The 20,667-nt window shown below is 43.3% G+C and overlaps 1 protein-coding gene across 2 annotated transcripts in view; it reads left to right on the plus strand.

Moving 5' to 3' along the window:
- Positions 1-20,667, plus strand: part of LOC119393792 (nonsense-mediated mRNA decay factor SMG7) — a gene marked incomplete at its 3' end in the record, with an annotated part of 93,827 nt that overhangs the window by 59,109 nt on the left and 14,051 nt on the right. Inside the window, 3 exon segments of one of the 2 annotated variants that reach the window (XM_037660956.2) lie at positions 9-148; positions 7,884-7,985; positions 13,492-13,550. In XM_037660956.2, coding sequence (XP_037516884.2) covers positions 9-148; positions 7,884-7,985; positions 13,492-13,550 — 301 coding nt within the window. 2 annotated transcript variants of the gene reach the window in all.

Here is a 20,667-nt window from a genome sequence, read left to right on the forward strand (position 1 = left end):
TTTACCAGCAGAGAAGAGTGTCTCAGAAGTGCGTTTCAAGCTGGAGAATGATGGCCACACAGTCAAGGCAGGGGAACCAGAGAAAAGGGGCATCAAAGGAACGACTTCGCTCAAGGACCGGCGACCAACTCGTAACGTGGCTATGCAGGTGCCCTACCACAACTCCTCATGCTGGACAAGACGTAGTAGGCAAAACAAGCACAGCAGAACGCAACTCACTTTTTCTGAGTAAAAGTAACAGGCAGTGGTAATGATGGGTACCACAGGTATGCCAGTATCCAGCGCAAAGAAGATTGGTCAAAATTGAACGGGCCCTTGTTTGAATTTGTTAGGTTTTATCTCTTGTTTTATATTTTCTTTGTTTTATGTTTTCACTGGATATTGCCTGTCTTTGTGAATGAACTGGCCTGAAGAAATAATAGCCTAATAAAGACCGGAAGGAGTTGCAAAGAAAAGGACGCATGTAACTTGACTTTACCTATTTTGTGGGAAGTTATAATTGGCATTTTAACTGAGGCTTCATGAATTATACTGGTGTTGCAGTATGTGTAGGGGGAGGAAATTCTGGCAAAATCTATGACTTAGCAGCACCAATCTGAGGCAGCAACTGTGATGGTTTGTCGCTACATTTCTTTCGTATTCGCAAGTTTTCTAAATTGTCAGGCTTCTCCCAGCAGCAAGGGTGAGCTTTGTGTCGTCAATTGATTTATCTTGATTATTTACATCCTTGGGATTGGCAACTTTAAGAAGTCATTTGTTGCATTATTGTCCTCCAACCTTGCTCTTGTTGCTATGAACTTGACTATTTAACTGTGAATGGTTGCATATGTTTTGTTCTGTGCTTGATCTGTCTACAATTTGCCTGTGTTTATTCAGTGCTCATAGTATTTGTTTTCTTTACTGATTCACTAATATATTTCTTGGATTGGTATTGTCATGTGTGTGAACTTTGTGTGAGCTGTGTGTTTTGCAGAACACAAGAATATGTGATTTGATGCACTGTACTGGCTGGTGCTGTAGTTCATGTTGAAGTTGATGCACTGCTGTGAACAGGCTCATTAACAATGTGGCTAACTGTAATACATGAGTACGTGTTAAAGCATGTCCAGTGAACCATGAGATCTAATTCTAACAGAATTCAGTGTACGGAAAAAGCTCGTAGTTCTATTTCTTTTGTATATTTTCTTTAGGCCATGAACCTTTTTCATGTTACTTCTTGTCACTGCAGTTCAACCCTTTAAGGATGGAAGAAAAGCTGAACTCATCAAGTGCGTACATACTTGTAAAAGAGACAAACGAAATGCCTGGCATGTATAGAACTTGCTTGCTTTTCATGCAAGCCTGAAGTCAATTTGAGCTCTTGTGGGGCTATGCGCTTCTAGATGGTGTATGTATGTTTTGTGCTAGTTGTAAATGATACCAGATCACCAAGGATATGTTGAGAAGAGTAATGTTGAGAGCATTGATTTGTTTCGTTGGCAGCCGTTTCTCTATTTCCATATGACAACCCACTGTGGGCCCCGCCACGGTGGTCTAGTGGTTATGGTGCTCGACTCGAAGGTCGTGGGATCGAATACTGGGCGTGGCGGCTACATTTTCGATGGAGGCAAAAATGCTTGAGGGCCGTTTACTTAGATTTAGATGCACGTTAAAGAACCCCAGGTGGTCGAAATTTTCAGAGCCCTCCACTACGGTGTCCCTCATGTCATTGTTTTGGGACGTTTAACCCCAGATTTTTGCGTTTCAAGTTCCCAGGGCCATGAAACCATTTTAGTATTGCGAAAAAAAAATTTTGCGTTAATAAAAAAATTCGGAAGTCTCCACTCAACGTTATGGCTGACTCGTTCCAACTCGCCCAACAAGCAACGTCAGCAGAACTGCTTTTTGCGAATTGCGCGAAAATGGGATTTTGGTGAGGTCCTACAAGATAAATATTGTAGCTCTGAGTCTCAAAATTTTGCTTGGCATACTACGAGTAACGTGTGTTTGCCAAATATTGTTAACTTGCAGTTTTGTTGCCCGTATTTTATGAACAAAAATCACAAATACAGCACATTGCTCAATAACGCTCTAGTTTCAGATTTTTTTTGCTTCCCGTCTATAATACTCAGAATTTCCATATTTCCCAGAGTGTTGCCACACATTAGTTTAACAATTATGTTAAATATGATTGCCGAGAATGGTGTCAAACGCAAACCAAAAATGCATAAGTGAAGGCATGTCTATAAAAATGCAATACTTTGAAATGCAATTTAAAGAAAAAAGGCCATCTTCGATTTTCTTTAATCTCCCCAGAGTTAAAGCCCAGTGCATGCTCTAACTGAATCTGTAACAACATGTGGTACAGTCGAACACGGATATATCGAACCCACATATATCAAATTTTTGGCTATTATCGAACTCGTAAATTATCCCCTTGAAAATCCTTTGTAAAAGTATAGAAATTTGCACGTCTATATCAAACGGTATTTTTACCCGCCATCGGATATATCGAACGCCGCACGAGCTGGAAGGCGCGCTTTGGCACTCGCTGAGCCCCGCGACCTTCGCGGCACCGAGCCTCAGCCAACACCCGAAACGCTCGAAAAACGTGAAGGCGAGAGGGCTCGGAATACTAAGAATGGTTTCGTGACCCTAGGGACTCAAAACACAATATATTTTTTTCAATGAAATTAAAGGGGGTCCACGGACATGCACTGACGTTCTTATCTGAAGACACCCAGTTGTCTTTTCCACACAGGAAATCCTCCCTCACGAAAAAAAAAAAATAAGTGTTTTCTGCAAGTTGTCTTCATGTTTTAATTACCCTCAGAAGGTTAAGTTCATATGCTGTGACATAATGTCTTGTCTTTTTCAGGGCATGCAAAGTCATCTTGAAATTTCTTGATACAAGCTAGGGTTACACAATAACAAGGTCACTGGTGAATTATTCGAATGTAAAACCCTCCTTACCACACATTAAGTACAGTAAACCCTTGTTAACGCAAACTGTGATATTCCAAAATACTGATTAATGGAGAAATTATTTCGCAGCTTAGTTTGAATTTCATAGGTTTTTTAGCTTTAATCTCGAAAAGATTTTGCATCAGAGTGGATACATTTTTAGAAATACCGACTGCAGAAACACCAGGAAAATGTCACTAACCATACAACAGGATGGCGGGTCTGGCTAGTTGATTAACGTTCATATTTGAACAAATCTTGAAGCGCCCTCCGGCACCTAGACAAAAGCATTACGAATCAATAACCAGAGGTTTCTTTGCTTGGTGTGCAGCAGCAGTATCCTCCCAGAAAGTGAAAATGGAATTCTGCCTGTACAGCAACTTCTGATTAATGGTGTCAGCGAATCTCAGCACAAGCCTTATAATTTCACCTGGTTACCGAATCTCTTGCACAAAAGGCCCTAAGGTCACTCCTGGCAAAGCACACCTTTTCATTCGGCACAGTGCCAACCAAAGTTATGTTAAACAATTAATTCCCCTGACTTCATCTTACAGTAGAATCAAATGTCTGACACATACAGCGAAAGGCAGACGCTGCTTTTCACAGCTCAGCCAAATCTTGCAGACATGCATGGCAAGGAGAGTTCACAAGCAGAGTGCGAATTTGCCACTTTCTCAAGCGCCTTCTCTTCGTACAGAGGCCTGTGCAATCCCTTCGGAGGGCTGTCATCCAACAGATCTTTCGTCACACAACAGATTGCTGCTATTGGCTGATAGCTGACATAAACCAAAAGCAGCGTTTGGATCAGATGCGCTTCTTGCCACGGGGTGCTACCACGCGCTGGGCGCTATGCTCTATAGTGCACTAAAATTGCACAGTAGTGACACTAGCATGCACCGGAATAATGCCAGGCAATCACTTTTCATGGCACACACATGACATAGCTTCTTTCTTCCCTGTGTAGCTTTAAGCTCATTCGTCAGGACGAAAGAAGAGAGAAAGCGCTTAAAGCGTGCAACAAATCCTGGTTACTCCACTCGTACTTAATGGATTTGAAAAATGTTTGCTGCAGTCGATTCGTGAGGCAGTAGACTCTGATACTGAGGTCAATTGACCATAGCTTGCGAAAGTGTTTCGTGACCCTTTTAAGCATATTTGCAAAAAAAAAGCATTCGCATGTGCATACTGTTCTGAGTGCACATGTGCTATCGGGGACGAAAGTGCTTGGGACAAGAGATTTGTGAAAAAGCTCAATGCTGGCTTAGGCTGAGAACGTTGCGTCTTCTAATTGAAAGCTCCAGCAAGGTTTGAGGTTGGGCTATTTGGTAATCCATCTTCAAAAAACAGCGCAAAAGCAGACAACGGACGAAGAAAGGAACACGCAGCGCTTGTCTTTGTTCCTCTCTTCGTCCGTTGTCCGCTCATGCACTGTTTCTTGAAGATGAAAGCTTCAGCTTGTAGTAGTTTGTAGTTGTAGTATCCATTAAATTGGAAGGTCCATCCGTGAATGGAGCAGAAATTCGCATTTGCCATGGAGTCCATGTCTCGAAGACTGTTGTCACCAGGAGTACACGTTGTATTACATCCTCGTGTTTCCATCAGATCTTTCCAGCCAGCATTGAGGGCAAGAGCTTTCAAGGCTCCTCAGATAACCTTTCAGGCCACCCAGTATTTAAAGAGTCACATTGTTGTAATTGAGGCATGAATAATGTACTTTTGAATTTTAAAGAATTGCGCATAGCGAGTACATTGGTTGGGAAGCACTCATATTTTAATTCAGTACTAAAGTTTTCTCGAAATGCCGGTCCTGGCATCATAGACAGTGTGGTGACTTTCTGACACAGCAAAACTGAATGCCTCCATTTGGAAATACTACAACTAGATATGCAGCCATTGCATATAAAAAAGTTATTAAGAGTGTTGCATATGCTTCTAGCTGCACTTAAGCACTGTAACCACATCAGCAGTAGAAACAGAGCCAGCCATGTGTTATGGTGTCATGACTCACTCAACTTTTGGGTACTGAAATTGAAACTGGTTTGTGTAAACCAGTAGAACCCTGTTTGTACGTTTAAAAAATAGAAGGCAAGAAAAAAAATGTATTATTTGAAAAAACATATAGTCTGAAACTACTAAATCGTCAGTTTCGTCTGACAGTAGGTGCCCTTATAGAGATACCAAAGTATTGGACTGGAGATGAAGTAAGGTTCGTAGTTATATTAGCAGTATAAATTGAAGTAATCATTGCCTACTAACGAAAGCATGTTGTAATGTGCCTAAACAAACGCACAAACAAGGTTGTTTGCTCATTGACCGTGAGCACTCATCACAATGCTGCCGTGAAAAGCGATGTGTTCATACAGCTCCTTGCTTCAAAAGTTGAGCAGCACCACGTATCCAAAACTCTGTGAATTCTGTGATATCAACCACTTGATGCGTGTGAAGACTGCATGTATTGAAGCCAGCTGCTTTCTTGGCTCAACCCACCCACAGCATGATCTCTAAAACAAAATGCGCTAATTGCCTATGCGATCAACTGTGCTGGTTCCTTCACCACACGCAGTGAGTGCGCATAGCCTTGCACCACTTGTACGCGCTTATCACATGACCGCCAACACAACAGATGGGCAACACAGTTCATGCTTGCAGTCCAAATTAAATTCTGTGTCAATGCACTCACTCTTCAGATTGTGGTCGACAACCAACAGTATGTTCAAGGGTCCCTCACCAGGTTTGACAATTTTGAGCTAACGAGCGCAATGCATACACTGGGCTTTCACGATCACGTCTGCCAAAATTTGCAACGCTACGCGCCGCGGAAATGGGTCAAATTTCAAGGTGAACGCTGCTTGCCCTTCCTCTCGCGGGTGCGCGCTTTAGAGAATGAGGGGATGACGTACACGAGAAAATGGCCCTACGTAGATGGTAGTGCTGTGACGCCGCTCCTCTACGTAGACGACTGTGCTCTGACGTCGCCGACAGTACCACGTGACAGTGCGATAATTATTTGACACGACATGTGTAGTTTGTGTAATTTGTTGCTTGAATAGATTAATAAAACTTGAGAGAAATAATGAGACACACAAAGGGAATGTGTGCGTCTTTTTCTTTTTTTTCGTGAATTGCAGCGAGATGCGGGACTAATCGTGCGTTCGTGTCCCCGCGGTTAGCGCATCGAGCAGACGCCAGCCCTGGAAACGAAAGTGATGTTCTGGCGCGTTCGAGCACTCATTATGCTCATTTATTCTACCGCGTCCAAGTAAACGTTAATGCGGCACTGGCTCATGAAACCGCCACTCTCGTGCCCGTACAAATGTCTCAACTTTCATGCCCGTCCCGCAGAAACAGGCAGTACACCATAGAGAACGCCGACAAAACGCCTGCGGCCGCTACATAAAAAATAGGTAGCGGCCGTGCAACGCCGCTCGCGTGCTCGGGCTGGCTCGGGCACGTCATGCGCACGTGGTCTTGCATGCGCATGACGTGTTCATGCGTATGTGTCAAGTGAAGAGGGCAGGGAAGGGATTTGGCTTGCTAAGGCTACACGGGGCGAGTGGCAAGGGTTTGAAACTCGCCTCCTCGCATCATCGTCTCGCGCCGCTACAAATTATTGTTTTTCTCAGCTCGTAATGAACCGATTTGAAAAATTCTTGCGGCATACTGCTCTTCATTCGGCACACAACAACTTCCAGCGTCTAACTAAAATTTGCTATGTGGCCCGGTGAGGGGCCCTTTCAGCTTTTCCTTGACAAATGAACATATGCGCTTCCCGATGCCATTGCCACAGTTGATCAGCACAGGTGTTGCAACAGCAGTGAAGGAGTGAGCTGTTCTCCCGTCCTCTGCTGCCTGTGCAAGCAATGCTCAAGCACATTGCTTAGGTTGTTGAACCAGCGTGGCGACTTTGGGCTGTTTTTGTTTCTGCGAGCGATGCACGCTCAGACCAATCCCAAGGAAAGAGGTGGCAGGGAAAGAAGACACATTTCAGACATTGTCTGTTTAAACTGTGCAGTATGCTTCCAACGGCACTATGCCATATGCACCATCCTTCAGATAAGTAGAGTATTCCATCATAATAGGGGTGGCAGTGACAAAAGTGACAGTTGTGAGTGTAATAACCCACAAGGAGATTTACCGGTAGCAGTCTAATTTGTAGAGGAGGCAAGGAATGAAAGTGCGTTTCGGTTATCGCCTATTAAAAGTGTGCAGTTGTTCCATACACTTCCAACAGCACTATGCCACATGCACTGTTCAGATATGAACAATTCATGTGGCACGCCGGCATTTGCAGCTTGCATGGATGGGCGAGTAGTGTGGATAAGCTGCTGCTGCGGGCAGCTACTACTGCAGATTGCATGTGACTCTCGTGTTTTCTTGGCCTCATGGTGTCAAGATGTCCAGAAAGCTTATCATGCGATCACAGTATTGCAATAACTGGTGCTGAAAGATAGTGTTTTGCAGGAACACATGAGCTGGTCGAGAAAAATTGTAGCAGCCTATTAGAACACTCTGGCGCTGGCCCATGTATTTTGTTGGTTTTACAAGGTTTAGACATTCACGCAGTGCAAAAAAAAAAAAGACAGGTTGAGAGAGAAACAACTCAACAATAAGTCTCCGTGGTTATGGTAGAGCCTTACTGTTGGAGCCTTAAAATATGGCTCCCTGGTGGAGCCCCTCATCCAGGTCCCCACTGGTTATTGCAGCTTGCCGGACCTGGTCAAGGGTCGCCAATTGGCTTCCCAAGTCCAGTTTGGAGAGTTGAAAATGTGTACTTCTGTGAGTAAAGTCTGGAATGTGGTTTGTTCTTTGTACATGCTACATTGAACATATGACTGTGCTCAAACTGCCTTTTTTTTCTCTCTTTTCTTTTTTGTGGTGGTATTTTGTCAATTCACTCAGAACCAGTGGCCTTACATTTGTGAATTACTCCCTGCCGTAAGGCTATTTTTCAGCAGTGGGAGCAGCGAAGTGCAGGCCTGGCTGACAGCCATAGTGGATGGAGGGGTCCCTCGTCTGATGCTCTGTCTTCTGCTGTACATAATGTGAGGGGTCACCTTTACCACTACTGTGGAAATTTACTTGAGAGAATGTTACTTTGGATTAGCAGGAAATGAAAAGTTGTGGAACGTGCTGCAGGTGACTTGCTGTACAGGTTGGCTTTGAAACTAGCCAACGGAGGAGATTCTGGAGGGCACTGTGCCACTGTTGCAAACGATTTGTTGAGCCTTGGAAACATTTGCATCGTAACGGCGCTGTCATATCAATGAATGACATGTGCAATCATGCACGTACTGCACTGCTGTAGAACCTTGTTCTTATCTTTTTCATTTGGAAAATGACAAGAGAGCCAAGAAACCAGAAAAATGAAGGCATCATATTTTGTTCCTAAAACTGGACATTCAAAGGCTTAAAAAAAAAAGTAAAATCAACATCATCTTAATTTAATAATCACGATTGTAGGTCACATGCTTTGGGATTTGATGGCTTTTAACTTGGCAGGGCAGTGTCATGCTGCAAGTGTCAAATCTGTAGCGGCAGTCATAAGTTGCCATGCTTGGGAGGTATTCTTGTAAACAATGACTGCTTGACCCATAAAAATGGGATGCAATATGTGGGAGTCTATCCTGGGTTTCTGCACCACTTAGCAGAGAAGAATACTGCTTAAGCTTGAAGCAGATTTCAGCAGTTCTGTTCAATCAGCGAGTTGCAGTTCCACCCCCCTAGTTAAAACAACTGTGGAAAATCAAAAAGAAGGAACTTTGATATCCTTTCGCCTCAGCAGAAAAAGTTCACAAGACAAATTTAGAGAATTCATGAAAGTGATTGGTAACTGATATGCCTTGTAAGCGTTTCTCATCAGTGTCTGGTCAGGTTTATTTCATTGCCATCCCAATTGAAACCTTCAAAGGAAGTGCCAGTATCAGTCATAACGTTTAAGATGAATATGAGTACTTTCATGTTAGTGTATGCCACACGTGTGTTTTCAGAAAGCATGTACATATATGGACAGAGCAGTAAATGACCAAACATTGCCAACGTGTACTGCAGGCTTTTGAGTGCACAGTTAAGTTGAAGGGCCACATCATGCAATCATAGATTCTTTTGTGATTTTTCTGGTGTAGGTGGTCTCTGCCTGCATTTTATAAAACCAATATTTCATGAAAGAAATTGTGAAGTTAGTATTTCAAAAAAGGGCTACTTAATCTAGGGCATTAACCAAGCATTCGAACAGCATATCTTACCTGCAAAGGTAGGTAGAAGCAAGTAAGTAGGGCAAACAAGTGTTTGTCCTGTTGACTTGTTTCTACATCTGTCATCATCTTATTACACAAACATATGTGTACCTTACCTATAAAGATTGAGACATTTAAGTAGGACAGACACTTGTTTGTCCTGTTTGCTTGTTTATACCTCTGCATACTCGTCGATATTTGTTGTGTGCCACTATCCAGATTCATTTAGTCTATGAGGTGCATCTATCAAGCACACAAACATATACGTTACGTATGAAGGTAGTAACAGCTAATCAGGACAGTTGTCCCATTTGCTTGCTTCTACCTCTCTCCGCATTATTATTTATTGCCCAAATCTTTATCAGTACTTGTAGCCCTATCATTATTCTTTATTTCTGTCTGAAATAAGCTATCAAGCCAAAATCTGCCAAAAAGGCACATTCTTTTCTGATGAGGGAGTGACCACTTAAATTTTTGCCTGTGCACTAACACAGAACATCATTATTTGGCTCAAGTGTCATGGCTTTATACTGCAGCTACCAAAATAAGTAACCCAGCACATCTTTAAAGCAAGAAAAGCAAGTGGTCCTGCTTAACATTCTGTGCAGCTCATTTGAGTTCCCCATTGTGTGAACTCTGAAAAGACTTCACTTGTGGTTTTTAATTGAATAGTATTGGGGTATAGGTGAATTTCAACCACTTTGAATGCATGTAGCAAGAAATATGGGTTCATCCCAAAGACAATCTAGTCTAATGGAGTGTATCAAAGCACTTGCGGTCATAAGGGAAGAGTGTGAGAAACTGGCGTATGGCACATGTGCCAGATATTTCAAAGAGCATCTTTGGCAAGAGAGGTGTTTTTTTTATCGTAGGTAAGAGCAGTGCTGCTGTGCTGGAAGACAGAAACCGTTGTTCACACATTTCATGATAGCATTACAGTAAAGCTCGTTAATTCGAACTCAAAGCGGACTGCAAAGTTGTTCACATTAAGCGGAGTTTGAATTAGAGGGCGGACGCTAGAATGAACCGACATCGTGCCACACTGTAGGGGCAGAACCCAAAGAAGCCACCTCTGGACTTGTTATCACGAATTAGACGCTACTACACACTTGTGGCAGGTGATTTCGCAAATTAAGTTCATGGAGCTCGAACAGCGAACGGCATGAATTGATCTGATCAGTCAGTGATACACCAGAAACAACCACTGACATGCATTCATGTAAGCAGTGAACTTTAATGTCGAAATGTGTGATGCTATCTACGCTCCAAAACATACACATTTATTTGCATGGCAGAGTTAAGGCAACGGAAATTAAAAGTAATCAGTAATTTGCATTTGCTTGCGTTTCTTCAGTCGTGACTCTATGAGCATCGCTTGCAGCTTGCATAAGAGCTCCGGTGTAGCGTATGAATTCTCATCTGTCGAGAAATGTTGCTGTTCCACTGTTTTTCATCTCTAGTAAATTTGGTTTGATTTTGTTTTGCAACGCATTGGGATTACTGTGGGCCGACTTCTGCGATGAGCGTTGAAAACCAGGGGCTCCCATTTCGAATTAGCCGATGTGGATACCGACATGTTCAAATTATCGGGAGCTTTCTCCCATAGAATTACACAGGGCTGTGCCAGGCCCAGGGTATCAGCTCAAATGAAATGTAAGTTCAAACTAACCGAGTTCGAATTAACGAGCTTTTACTGTATAGGCATACTTCGCCCACTTTGAAGATATCTAGCAGGAAACTTGAGGTGTCTTAAAGGGACACCAATGAGAAAACGATTTCCCTCGTATTAGTAAATTACCCCTTTCAAAATACCAAAAACACCACTCTTGCAACCAAAAGGCGCATGCTAAGCAAAACGTGCAAAAAGAAAATACAGGTTCACGCACCAACTCACCGTGACATCGTAGACTTTTACAGCGTCTGCTAGGGCCTCCACAATTCTTTGTTAGTGAAAATGAATTACATTGTGCTCTAAGGGAGCTAGAAACATAGCACATTTCAGGAAACTTTATTATTCTGTCTGTGTGGCCAAAGCCTGAAAGAAATTCTAAATTCTTTGACGTGGACATTCACATTCAGGTGCTGAGCTTTCGCTGCGAAATTGAAAGATCAAACTTTCACCATAATTTTCTCGTCTAGTAACAAACCTATGATGGTTAAATTAACGACAATAGAGTTTTTAAGGAATAATTTATCAGTCTAATATATGATTTAGTGTTTAACTTTAGTGTACCTTCAAGCATCCACACGAGTGTCGTGTGCACGAAAGCGCCAATTTGTGAGAGGTATAACATAGAAACCTCACTTTTATGAATGAGTGTATGCAAGGTCACTCGTGACACATATGCAAGCAGCCATTGACACATCTCAACCAAAATATGCTAGAGCATACATAGAGAGTGATTAGGTGTTGCGAAGTTTCGTAGGGGCCTAGTTTCGTAGGGGCCAAGGTCAGGTAAATAGGGTGGTTGCAGAAGTGCGGGGATGTGTTCAGAAATCAGAAACTGTCGGAACAAGTGATTTGTGAGTGGGTGCATTGTTGTGGTGATGAAGCCAGTTCTTCCCCTTCTCAGACGTTAGCATCAAATGCTCTTTCTTAAGCACGTCAAAGCCTCACAGTAATGCTTGCTATTGACAGTTTGTCAAGGAGTTTGTCGAGTTACATGTAGACAATTCCATGAAGGTCAAAGAAAAACAATCAACGTAGACTTCAAATGACCATGAACTTCACATCCCTTTTTCAGCTGTGATGAATTTGGCAGCTTCCATTGCAATGGCAGCTTTTTAGTTTCGGAATCATAAATGTAAACCGGCTGGCTACTCAATATTTTGCTAGCACAGAGCAGACGGTTTTGCAAGTGATCCATACTGTTCAAGCGAAGATTGCAGTTAAGCTCGAACATACTTCAACCTAAGGTCAGTTTCGATTCAGCTGTGGCCTGCTGCACCTCTAGTGCCAGTTAATGGCACACCTCATTACACTACTTTCTTTTGATTGGTGCAAAACCAGAGACCTCGCTGCAGTTTGCACTTGCACTGCACTACAAGGATCTTTTGAACCTACTAGTGAGATGGTGAAGTTGAAGTATGCTGAACCTTGTGGGCACTTGCCCAGGTGATGTCTACTAATGTGACGGTCATTTCGAGATGGGATACGAAGATTGCAGTTAAGCTCGAACATACTTCAACCTAAGGTCAGTTTCGATTCAGCTGTGGCCTGCTGCACCTCTAGTGCCAGTTAATGGCACACCTCATTACACTACTTTCTTTTGATTGGTGCAAAACCAGAGACCTCGCTGCAGTTTGCACTTGCACTGCACTACAAGGATCTTTTGAACCTACTAGTGAGATGGTGAAGTTGAAGTATGCTGAACCTTGTGGGCACTTGCCCAGGTGATGTCTACTAATGTGACGATCATTTCGAGATGGGATATGAAAGCTGTCAATTTTTTCATCAAGAAGCAATACTGTAGCAAGACCAGCATTACCTCTGGCATTTTGAAAACTATTGTGCATGCCACATATGCATACTGACTTATCTTACAGCACATGTCGGCTTTGTTCAGGGTGAAGCACTGTGGCAGTCGTTTAAATATTTGCTCAAAGCACAGACTGGAAGCGTGCACTGCACCAGAAAAGCAGCGGCATGCATTAGGCCACCATGCAGTTAGACCATGGAGGCAACATCGCCTGTTGCTCCATTGAAGGGTGTGAGCAACATGCTGCTCCAGCACTCCTTGACACTGTGTGTGAGTGTTTGTTAACCAGCTCTCTCTGAACTGATGGGGCATTAAATTTGCGGGAGTACAACTGCATGGTGTGGCTTACTAATTGTTTACTGTCGTTTTACGTCAAATGCATGCTACTATATGTTGTGGATAAATGATGTTATTTGCCTCTTTTTGCATCCAGAACTATTCCACAAAAATGAGCTCACGGAATTGTACTATAAATTAACACATTTGGGCATTTTCTTAGTTTTCAAAAATTTAATGCTTACTAATTAGCATTGTCTGCGCATGAGCTGTGGCTCCTTTCTGTGCCTTTGTATAGCTCTTAATGTTTTATTGTATGTTTCATTGTACAGCAACTTACCTGCATCATGTTACAGCTGCTTTCTTCAGTTTGCACTCACTTGTGTTCGAACATTTCTTTCAATGCTTTAATTTTTATTCACATTTTTTACTGCCTTTCTTTCTTTTTCTTTTTTCATGTTAATATTTCTGGTTATGAATTTAGTAGTTATATATAAAACTATAATAAGCTCACTACTTATGCTGTCAACTTATAAGGTGCGCCATTTATATCATTGCAGATACCAGGCCAGAGTAACCACAAGGTTGATGAGAAACCATGGCATCACCAACACTTTCCGTAAGCATTTGTATTTGGCCTCCCTTCTGCCAAGTTTACTTTGTGGTCTCACGCAGTTCAATGCCATAAACTTTAAATTCTTCAATGTTTCAAGGTAGATAGCACACATACAAATGGCATAAACTTTAAATGTCCTCCGTAGCATGCGAATCCTAACACAGGTTACACTGACCAGCTCATTTGCGTATGCCTTGTTACCCAGTTTGCCTTTCATGTGTGCACAACACACTTGTAAACTACTTTGTCCACAAGGGTTAGCATATTGTCCAGTGGCGTGTGCCGCCACTATAGCGTTCAGTATTCAACCATGATGTCATTGGTGTGTGGAAGGACTGTCTGCATGCAGCACTAACACCACGTGATGGACCAATAGCTTTATCAAGTTGGGCATAAGAATTCTCCATTCACACTATTACCACTGTTGTGATATGATAGAGGTTATCACCAAGTTGTGATTAGTGCATACAACTTATCCCATATGGTGAAGCATAAAGAGAACTAATATAACGTTTGTTATGAGAAGCTGCATTTGCATACCACCGCTTGCACATGATAAAAGGAACACAGGGCATTATCACTTATTTGGAATCTGTGGGGTCACCCACTACAACTAAAAGCTGTTATGTATTGAGAACTAGTGACGCTTGATGTGGCCCTCGACATTTCCTAATGATTGCTCTATGCCTGACACTGAGAGCCAGAAAAAAAGGAAAAAGAAAAGACTGTGTATTCTCTATTAGTGTGTACCCTATTCAACATACATACGTATTCGACTTACCATTTGTTTCAAAATGATTTGTGCCATTGTGTATAAATGGTCAGCGAAGCAGCTTTGGCTTATATTGACAGCTACAGTTCGCAGTTTCCAGCTAGCTCATTTGTGGCAGCATTAGCCTGTCATATCAACCTCTAGATTGAACTCTCTCTTTCTCCTTGAGATCTGTTGTGTGTATGTTTCTACGTTTCTTGTCATTTATTGATAACTCTCTCACAGAATACAAGAGCAAACAGCTGTCAATTGCGGGAGTACAGCTGCATGGTGTACATTTGTTTTATTTAGCACACTTCACTTCATTGTCTTTGATCTTGTGTTTTATTCGCCCTCTCATGCCAGCACAAGATAGCCAGCCAGTCGATGCATAGGCTCACCTTTCTTCCTCCTTCACTTCCTTGGTTTTTTATCATTCCTACCTGCCTTTCTTCTCTGTGTGACCACCAATACTTGTTACACCAACTAATTACTTTTAATTGTACACTGTTTTCAGTTTTAAATGTAAACATCTCCGACAGAAATCTGTCTGGCTGGTGGAGCAATTTTCTATGGTGAGGTGGCACAAGCCACAGGTTAAGATGGTTCCAACGGCTCAAGACAGGTTCGGTCGCTCCCTCAGAGGTTGACTTTCTCAACTGATGCAACAGTCAATCCCCTAGAAAGGGACCGAACCGGTTTCAAAACATCGAGACCATCCTAAACGGTGGTTGGTGCCAGTTAAACATCGAGAATGGCTTTTAAGTTCCATAATGTGGAGAACCAGCACAAGGTTTAACAAGACATTTTGTGATATTTTTTTTATTTTCACTTTGTAACATGTAAAACATTCACAATCAACAGGGTAAAAATAATTGCATAACAATTTTTGCTTATGGCTGTGTGGAAACAAAAGAGACATCCATACTGGGCTTACAGATAATAGAACAAGTGCGGCACTCTTAGAAGCAGGGGCATTTTACTACTGAAGATTGGTAGTCAAGGTTAAGGTTAGGCCAAGGTTAGCTGATCTGACTACTGTACTATCCGATTTGCAAATTTTTATAGCATTTTACAATACCAGCAGTGCTTAAAGTTTCCTGATAGACTTATCCTTCATTTTAAGCTTCAATGGGATAACATTTGCTTAAAATTTTGTCATAGCGATGAATTTTACTTTCACCAAACCTGCAGTTCATTGTGTGTTAGGTGATGTGCAGCAAACAATGCCATCAAATGCTGGTGTCGCATATGGCTTTGATTGTATGCTGTTGGTAACTGAGGCCTTGCATGAGTTCTATTATTTGGAATATTTTTGGCATAATACACACGTCATTTGCCTTGTAAACACCAAGTCAAGCTATGTCATGTTGACATGCTTTCTTTTTTTCTTTGTAAGTAGTCAGCCTTGATAGTTTCATACGAGTTATCTCTACAGTTTTTTGCCAGCCCTTGTAAGGTTTCTTGCGACCGGTGGTCCAGCACTTTCACAATGGATGTCGTTGTCATGGTACAAGGCAGCTGAGAATAGACTAGTCATACTGTGCCTTATGGTCACACAGTATCAACATATTCTGCTGTGTCATGACCTTATAATAATGTCATTGAAGCCAGGCCCACTCTTTTGGAACTAACTTTAGCATCAAATTAACATATTTTGTTTCTCAACAATCATGTTTTACTATTACGTTAGTGGTGTTCCTCTTTTCTTTTTCTTCTCCAAGGTTAGCAATAAAAGGACGATGCAGTTTGGTCAGGGTTATACTATGGAAACAAAACTGTTTGCATTTATTTACAGGATATGCTAACAATGGGGGTAAATACAGAGGGAGAATACAAAACATCTTGTCTCTACACACACAGCCCCATCTGCCCCTCCCGGCAGCTCCCTATGCTGCCTTTCTTTGGAGAGAAGGTTGTGGTGTCATTTGCAGCTTAGAGCTCTAGCAGTTGATGGAAAGGCCTGAGGCCACCGACCTTCATACTCGTTCTGTCTAAACCTTTTTTGTACAAGCAGCATGCGGTCAAGTTTCTACAGCTTCGAAAAGACATTATGGTACTCCATTAAGAGCGTAATAGTGCATTGGGTTGGTTGATGTGCCTGGACCAGCACTGGTAGTGCTAGCGAAAATGATCTCAGGAAATACCATTTTGCAAGTTCACATTTATATTAAGGCAAAAACCTTAGGTGTTTTTTGGAGATCCTCTTGGAGATATGGTGACCCTGACACAAAACACACCATGGCAAAAAGCCCCTCCATGGATGCATGCGGAAACAGCTGTGAGCGAGTGAAGAAATTGTATGTGCATTAGTGATGCAGAACTATCGGTAAATTGACTATCGATAGTATCGATAGTTCTCTTGAAACTATCGATAGTGCAGACAAACTATCGATAGTGCTACTATCGACAAACTATCGATAGTGCAATCGGTAGTACCATGGTTAATATTGCTAGCGATATTACTGCCACGCTTGTTTACTGCTTTGTTTTGATGTATGCGGGTTTCATCCACAAAGATTGTTAGCAACGTCTGACGCAGACCGCGCCGTAATGATTGAGAAGCTTCATGGTTGGTTGAGATCATTCTGTCAAGAATACGTGCCGGACGCAAATAGTGAAGTTTATTCGAGAGCTTACGCGAGCACCAGCAATAACGCTGGAAGATGCGATGACTGATGTATCAAAGACGACGCGTTCCACCGATGATCAGATTACTCGACGGCTGATGAATGTTCTCGCTGCTATCCGTGTGCAGCGTGTAGCGCTCGTATTTTAAGTTTTCATTTTCTGGGCACAAGTTCGCCCAAATAAAGAGCTCCGTATTTGCCACTCTTGCTGCAGCATTCTTCACCGTCGCAACCACGTGACAATGCTGCCGATATTGGTGTGAATAATGATGCCGTTGCGGGCCAGCCATGTTGCCAAACATTTGCGATAGCCTACTACCAGCTTCGCTTATGAGCAGTTCTTGGCAAAAGAAATGAATTATTTCCGCAGTGAAAATGGCGGAATATGTCCATCAATAAATTCACATCCAAAAGCAAGCAGTTACACCTTACAATTAACGAACTTAGTTCATTACATTTTTTTCATTTTCAAATCATAAAATGCAATATGAATTTGAAGCCGCGCAGTTCCACTACATGTAACGCCTTCTTTCCGCTACAGCTGACAAGTTTGACTTTATGATCATGTGTCAGCAAAGCACTCAGGTAAAGAACACAAGCATGTCAACTTTCTTGCCCTTCAGCTTGCTCCTCCGGCTCCTCTATGTACCATGCGCGCGGGCAGTGATTCCACTCCTGCGCCAACTGCGCCAAAGTGCGCCAAATTGTATTTACTGCGCCATCCTGATAATATCGACGAAATTTGCGACAAACTGCGCCAAAGTCCCGGGTTTGGGGGCGTCTATCACCGGCAATCGCACCGCCAGCGCGTCAGAACATGTGCAGCTCGATCTTGGGGCTGCCAATAAAGTCGCAATCATGGACCAAGAATTATTCCGCTGAATAAATAGCGCTAGTGCGTGCGTTCCGAGTAAGCCACGATGCCATGCACGGTGCCGACGCAGCTTCTGTTCTGCAAGTCAGCTCGACAGCAAAACGCGCTCTCCACAGAGGCTCGTGACGTCTAGGCCTATCGGTAGCAAGAAAGTGCAACGGCGATTCATCGGCGGACGTCGTCTGTTCCAGAAACGCTGCTGATAGCTCGTTTCAAGCGTCGCACGGCACGTAAGGAAAGCAAAAATTAATGTTCAGTAATAACTACATGAGTGCCGCTAAAATGTCTGTCACTTCTGTTTCCGGACATCGCGGAATGAAATCTGTGATCGCTTGCAGTAGATATATGGGACAATATCGAATTTTCCTTGCTTCACGTTTATGGAAGAGCACGCGAAAGGTGGAAACGCGTTGACACTTTTCCTCAGATATACTTTATCCATGGATCTTCATCCAGAACAGCTTTGTCGTAATTCCTTCCGCCAGCACGTCCGAGTTTGTAATCACTCTGTGGTAAATACCCCCTAAAAGGCCCTGCCCTTTCGAGCTCACGTGCTAGGGTTCCATTTCGAATTTTTTGCTTGCTTTTTTAAAAATGTCATCTCATTAGTAAAATCATATCTCCTGGTCGGAGCAGCCGCAAATGCGCAGCTGTCAGTAGCGGGACCGTCGCTCTGTCGCTGACGGCCCACATTGAAGCGGCTACGCCATGTTACACGTCCGCCCCTCGCTTTCGGGGGTAAATAGCTAACGGTTAAAAAAACTCAGTTTCGCTTAAGAGCGAAGCAATGAATGCGATACCAAAAATTGTATTGTGAAACGAAGTAAGACTACATTTAGGATGACTGCCAGTTGGGCGTGTTGGTATAGCGCTCCGTCCTGTGTCCTTCCTGAGTCTTCGTATATTTTGCGCTTGTTTCATTATGAAGTAAGACTAGCAGCTAACTCTTTTGGATCCGATCTCGCGTAACTCAACAAAACGCTGGTTTAAGGGAATATAGCCCCTCCAGGAACCGAAGCGTTTTCTTGCTCCGAGTTCTCTAAACGCGAAGTAAGCGTTGAGAGCACAGCAAGTTTACGAGCCGTCTCCTGATGCCTCGAGATAGTGCGCGCGCAAGCGACTGTGCCCTTCGAAAGATGCCCCCCCCCCCCTTCCGCTCCCCTGGCGTCCCTTCATGCTCCTTACGAAAGACGGGCGGGGCGTTTCCTCTATGTTTGATGAGCAATCGACGGCAGGCCCGCACGTGGGAAGATGTTATCTCATGCGCTGTCCGTGCGGCGGAGACAGACGGCCGGCTAGTTTAATCTCTGCTTCAGCCGCGTTCGTCGCCAGCGCTCGCGAGCTTTTAGCCGCGGCTAGAATAAGCGTGGTGATGTTATTAATTTGGACTGTATACGGAAAATTACTGCAACGGCGACGGCAAAAATCCACCGAGAGTGTCCATATAATTGCTATCCCCCCCCCCTGCCCCCCCTGTGTGCACGCCTATTCTGAGATGATTTTTTCCATGAGATTTGCAATGAATCGAAATATTTCTAGCCTTCATAAGAGCCCCATAGTAATACTCAGGTGCTTGAATGTTAATGCAATATGCTTCTGTATTGCACTCCAGGATGTAAAATTCGCTGCTCCAAAGTGCTCCCAGATGCAAAATTATTTGCTCCAAAGTGCTCCAAGATGAAAATGTTGCTGCTCCAAAGTGCTCCAAAACGGAAATTTTGCTGCTCCAAAAATTGCTCCAAATCAGAAGTCCTCGGTAGCATCACTGCGCGGGGAACCAAGTTTATTCTGCAATGAGTTCGTGCTGTTGATCTTATACTATCGATAGTACCATCGAATTTCTTGCTATCGATAGCACTATCGATAGTATTTTTACCAGCGATAGTTCGATAGTGACTCGGCTATCGATAGTATCGATAGTACCATCGATAGTTCTGCATCACTAATGTGCATGCAGCCAATGCCTCATCTCTGCTTTACTCTGCAGAGGAACAGGTGTTGCTGTGCATTAAAGTGGGCGCACGTGCACTGGACGTTTACGTCAAACTAGGCACAGTTGCTTCGGGGTTGGCTGTTGCCAGTGGCACTAGTGAGCGGCAAGGAGGCGATTGATGGAGTGTTCACGCCCTCGCGGCTTGCAATAATGGCCACACGGTATGCCACTGTGGAAGAAGCACATGTTGCTGCTCGTACTTCTGCATCTGCACAAACACAGTGCCAAGACAAGGGGTTCCCAAACTGCAGAAGCGAGACAGGCGGTACAAGCGGAAGACCTAAATACATGCACAGCATGAAGAGGGGCTTGAATAAGGTGTTCAAAGGGTCCGCTTTAATGCCAAACATGGGTTCTCCTCACTGCTGCTCATCTTGTCTTACATGAGTGATGCAAGGCTTTTGCCTCCTTGTGTTACAAGAGCGTAATGCCTGTCGAAAATTTTATATTTATTTATTTATTTCCATACTCTAAAGGCCCAAAGACATATTGCAGAGTGGCGCGGGCATAGTAGTTGGTCAATGTTTCTTCGTGGCATTGGATACGGCAATGGTTGAGGCAAGGAGGTGGTTCCACTTGAGTGATGTGAAAAGTTAGACAGACTAAAATGGCTGGCTTGGTTTTGTACTGATTCTGTAGTATCTGTTAGTTTTGTGGGAGACGATTACATCTCCACAGTCCCAGCCTGCGGTTCTGCCAGGGCAGCTGAGTGCCGGCCATGGCACGCACACCTTGCAACACCCGCGCACTTTGTCTTCTGTCTCTCCTTTACGGCATCCATCTGGCAGCCACACCCCACAACATTAAGGTTCAGAATTCTAACAAGGGCACTATTGCACATTCAATTCCGATCCAACCAGGCCCCAAAGCGA

The sequence above is a fragment of the Rhipicephalus sanguineus genome, chromosome 1, assembly GCF_013339695.2.
Source record: "Rhipicephalus sanguineus isolate Rsan-2018 chromosome 1, BIME_Rsan_1.4, whole genome shotgun sequence".
In the NCBI taxonomy this organism is placed as follows: domain Eukaryota; kingdom Metazoa; phylum Arthropoda; class Arachnida; order Ixodida; family Ixodidae; genus Rhipicephalus; species Rhipicephalus sanguineus.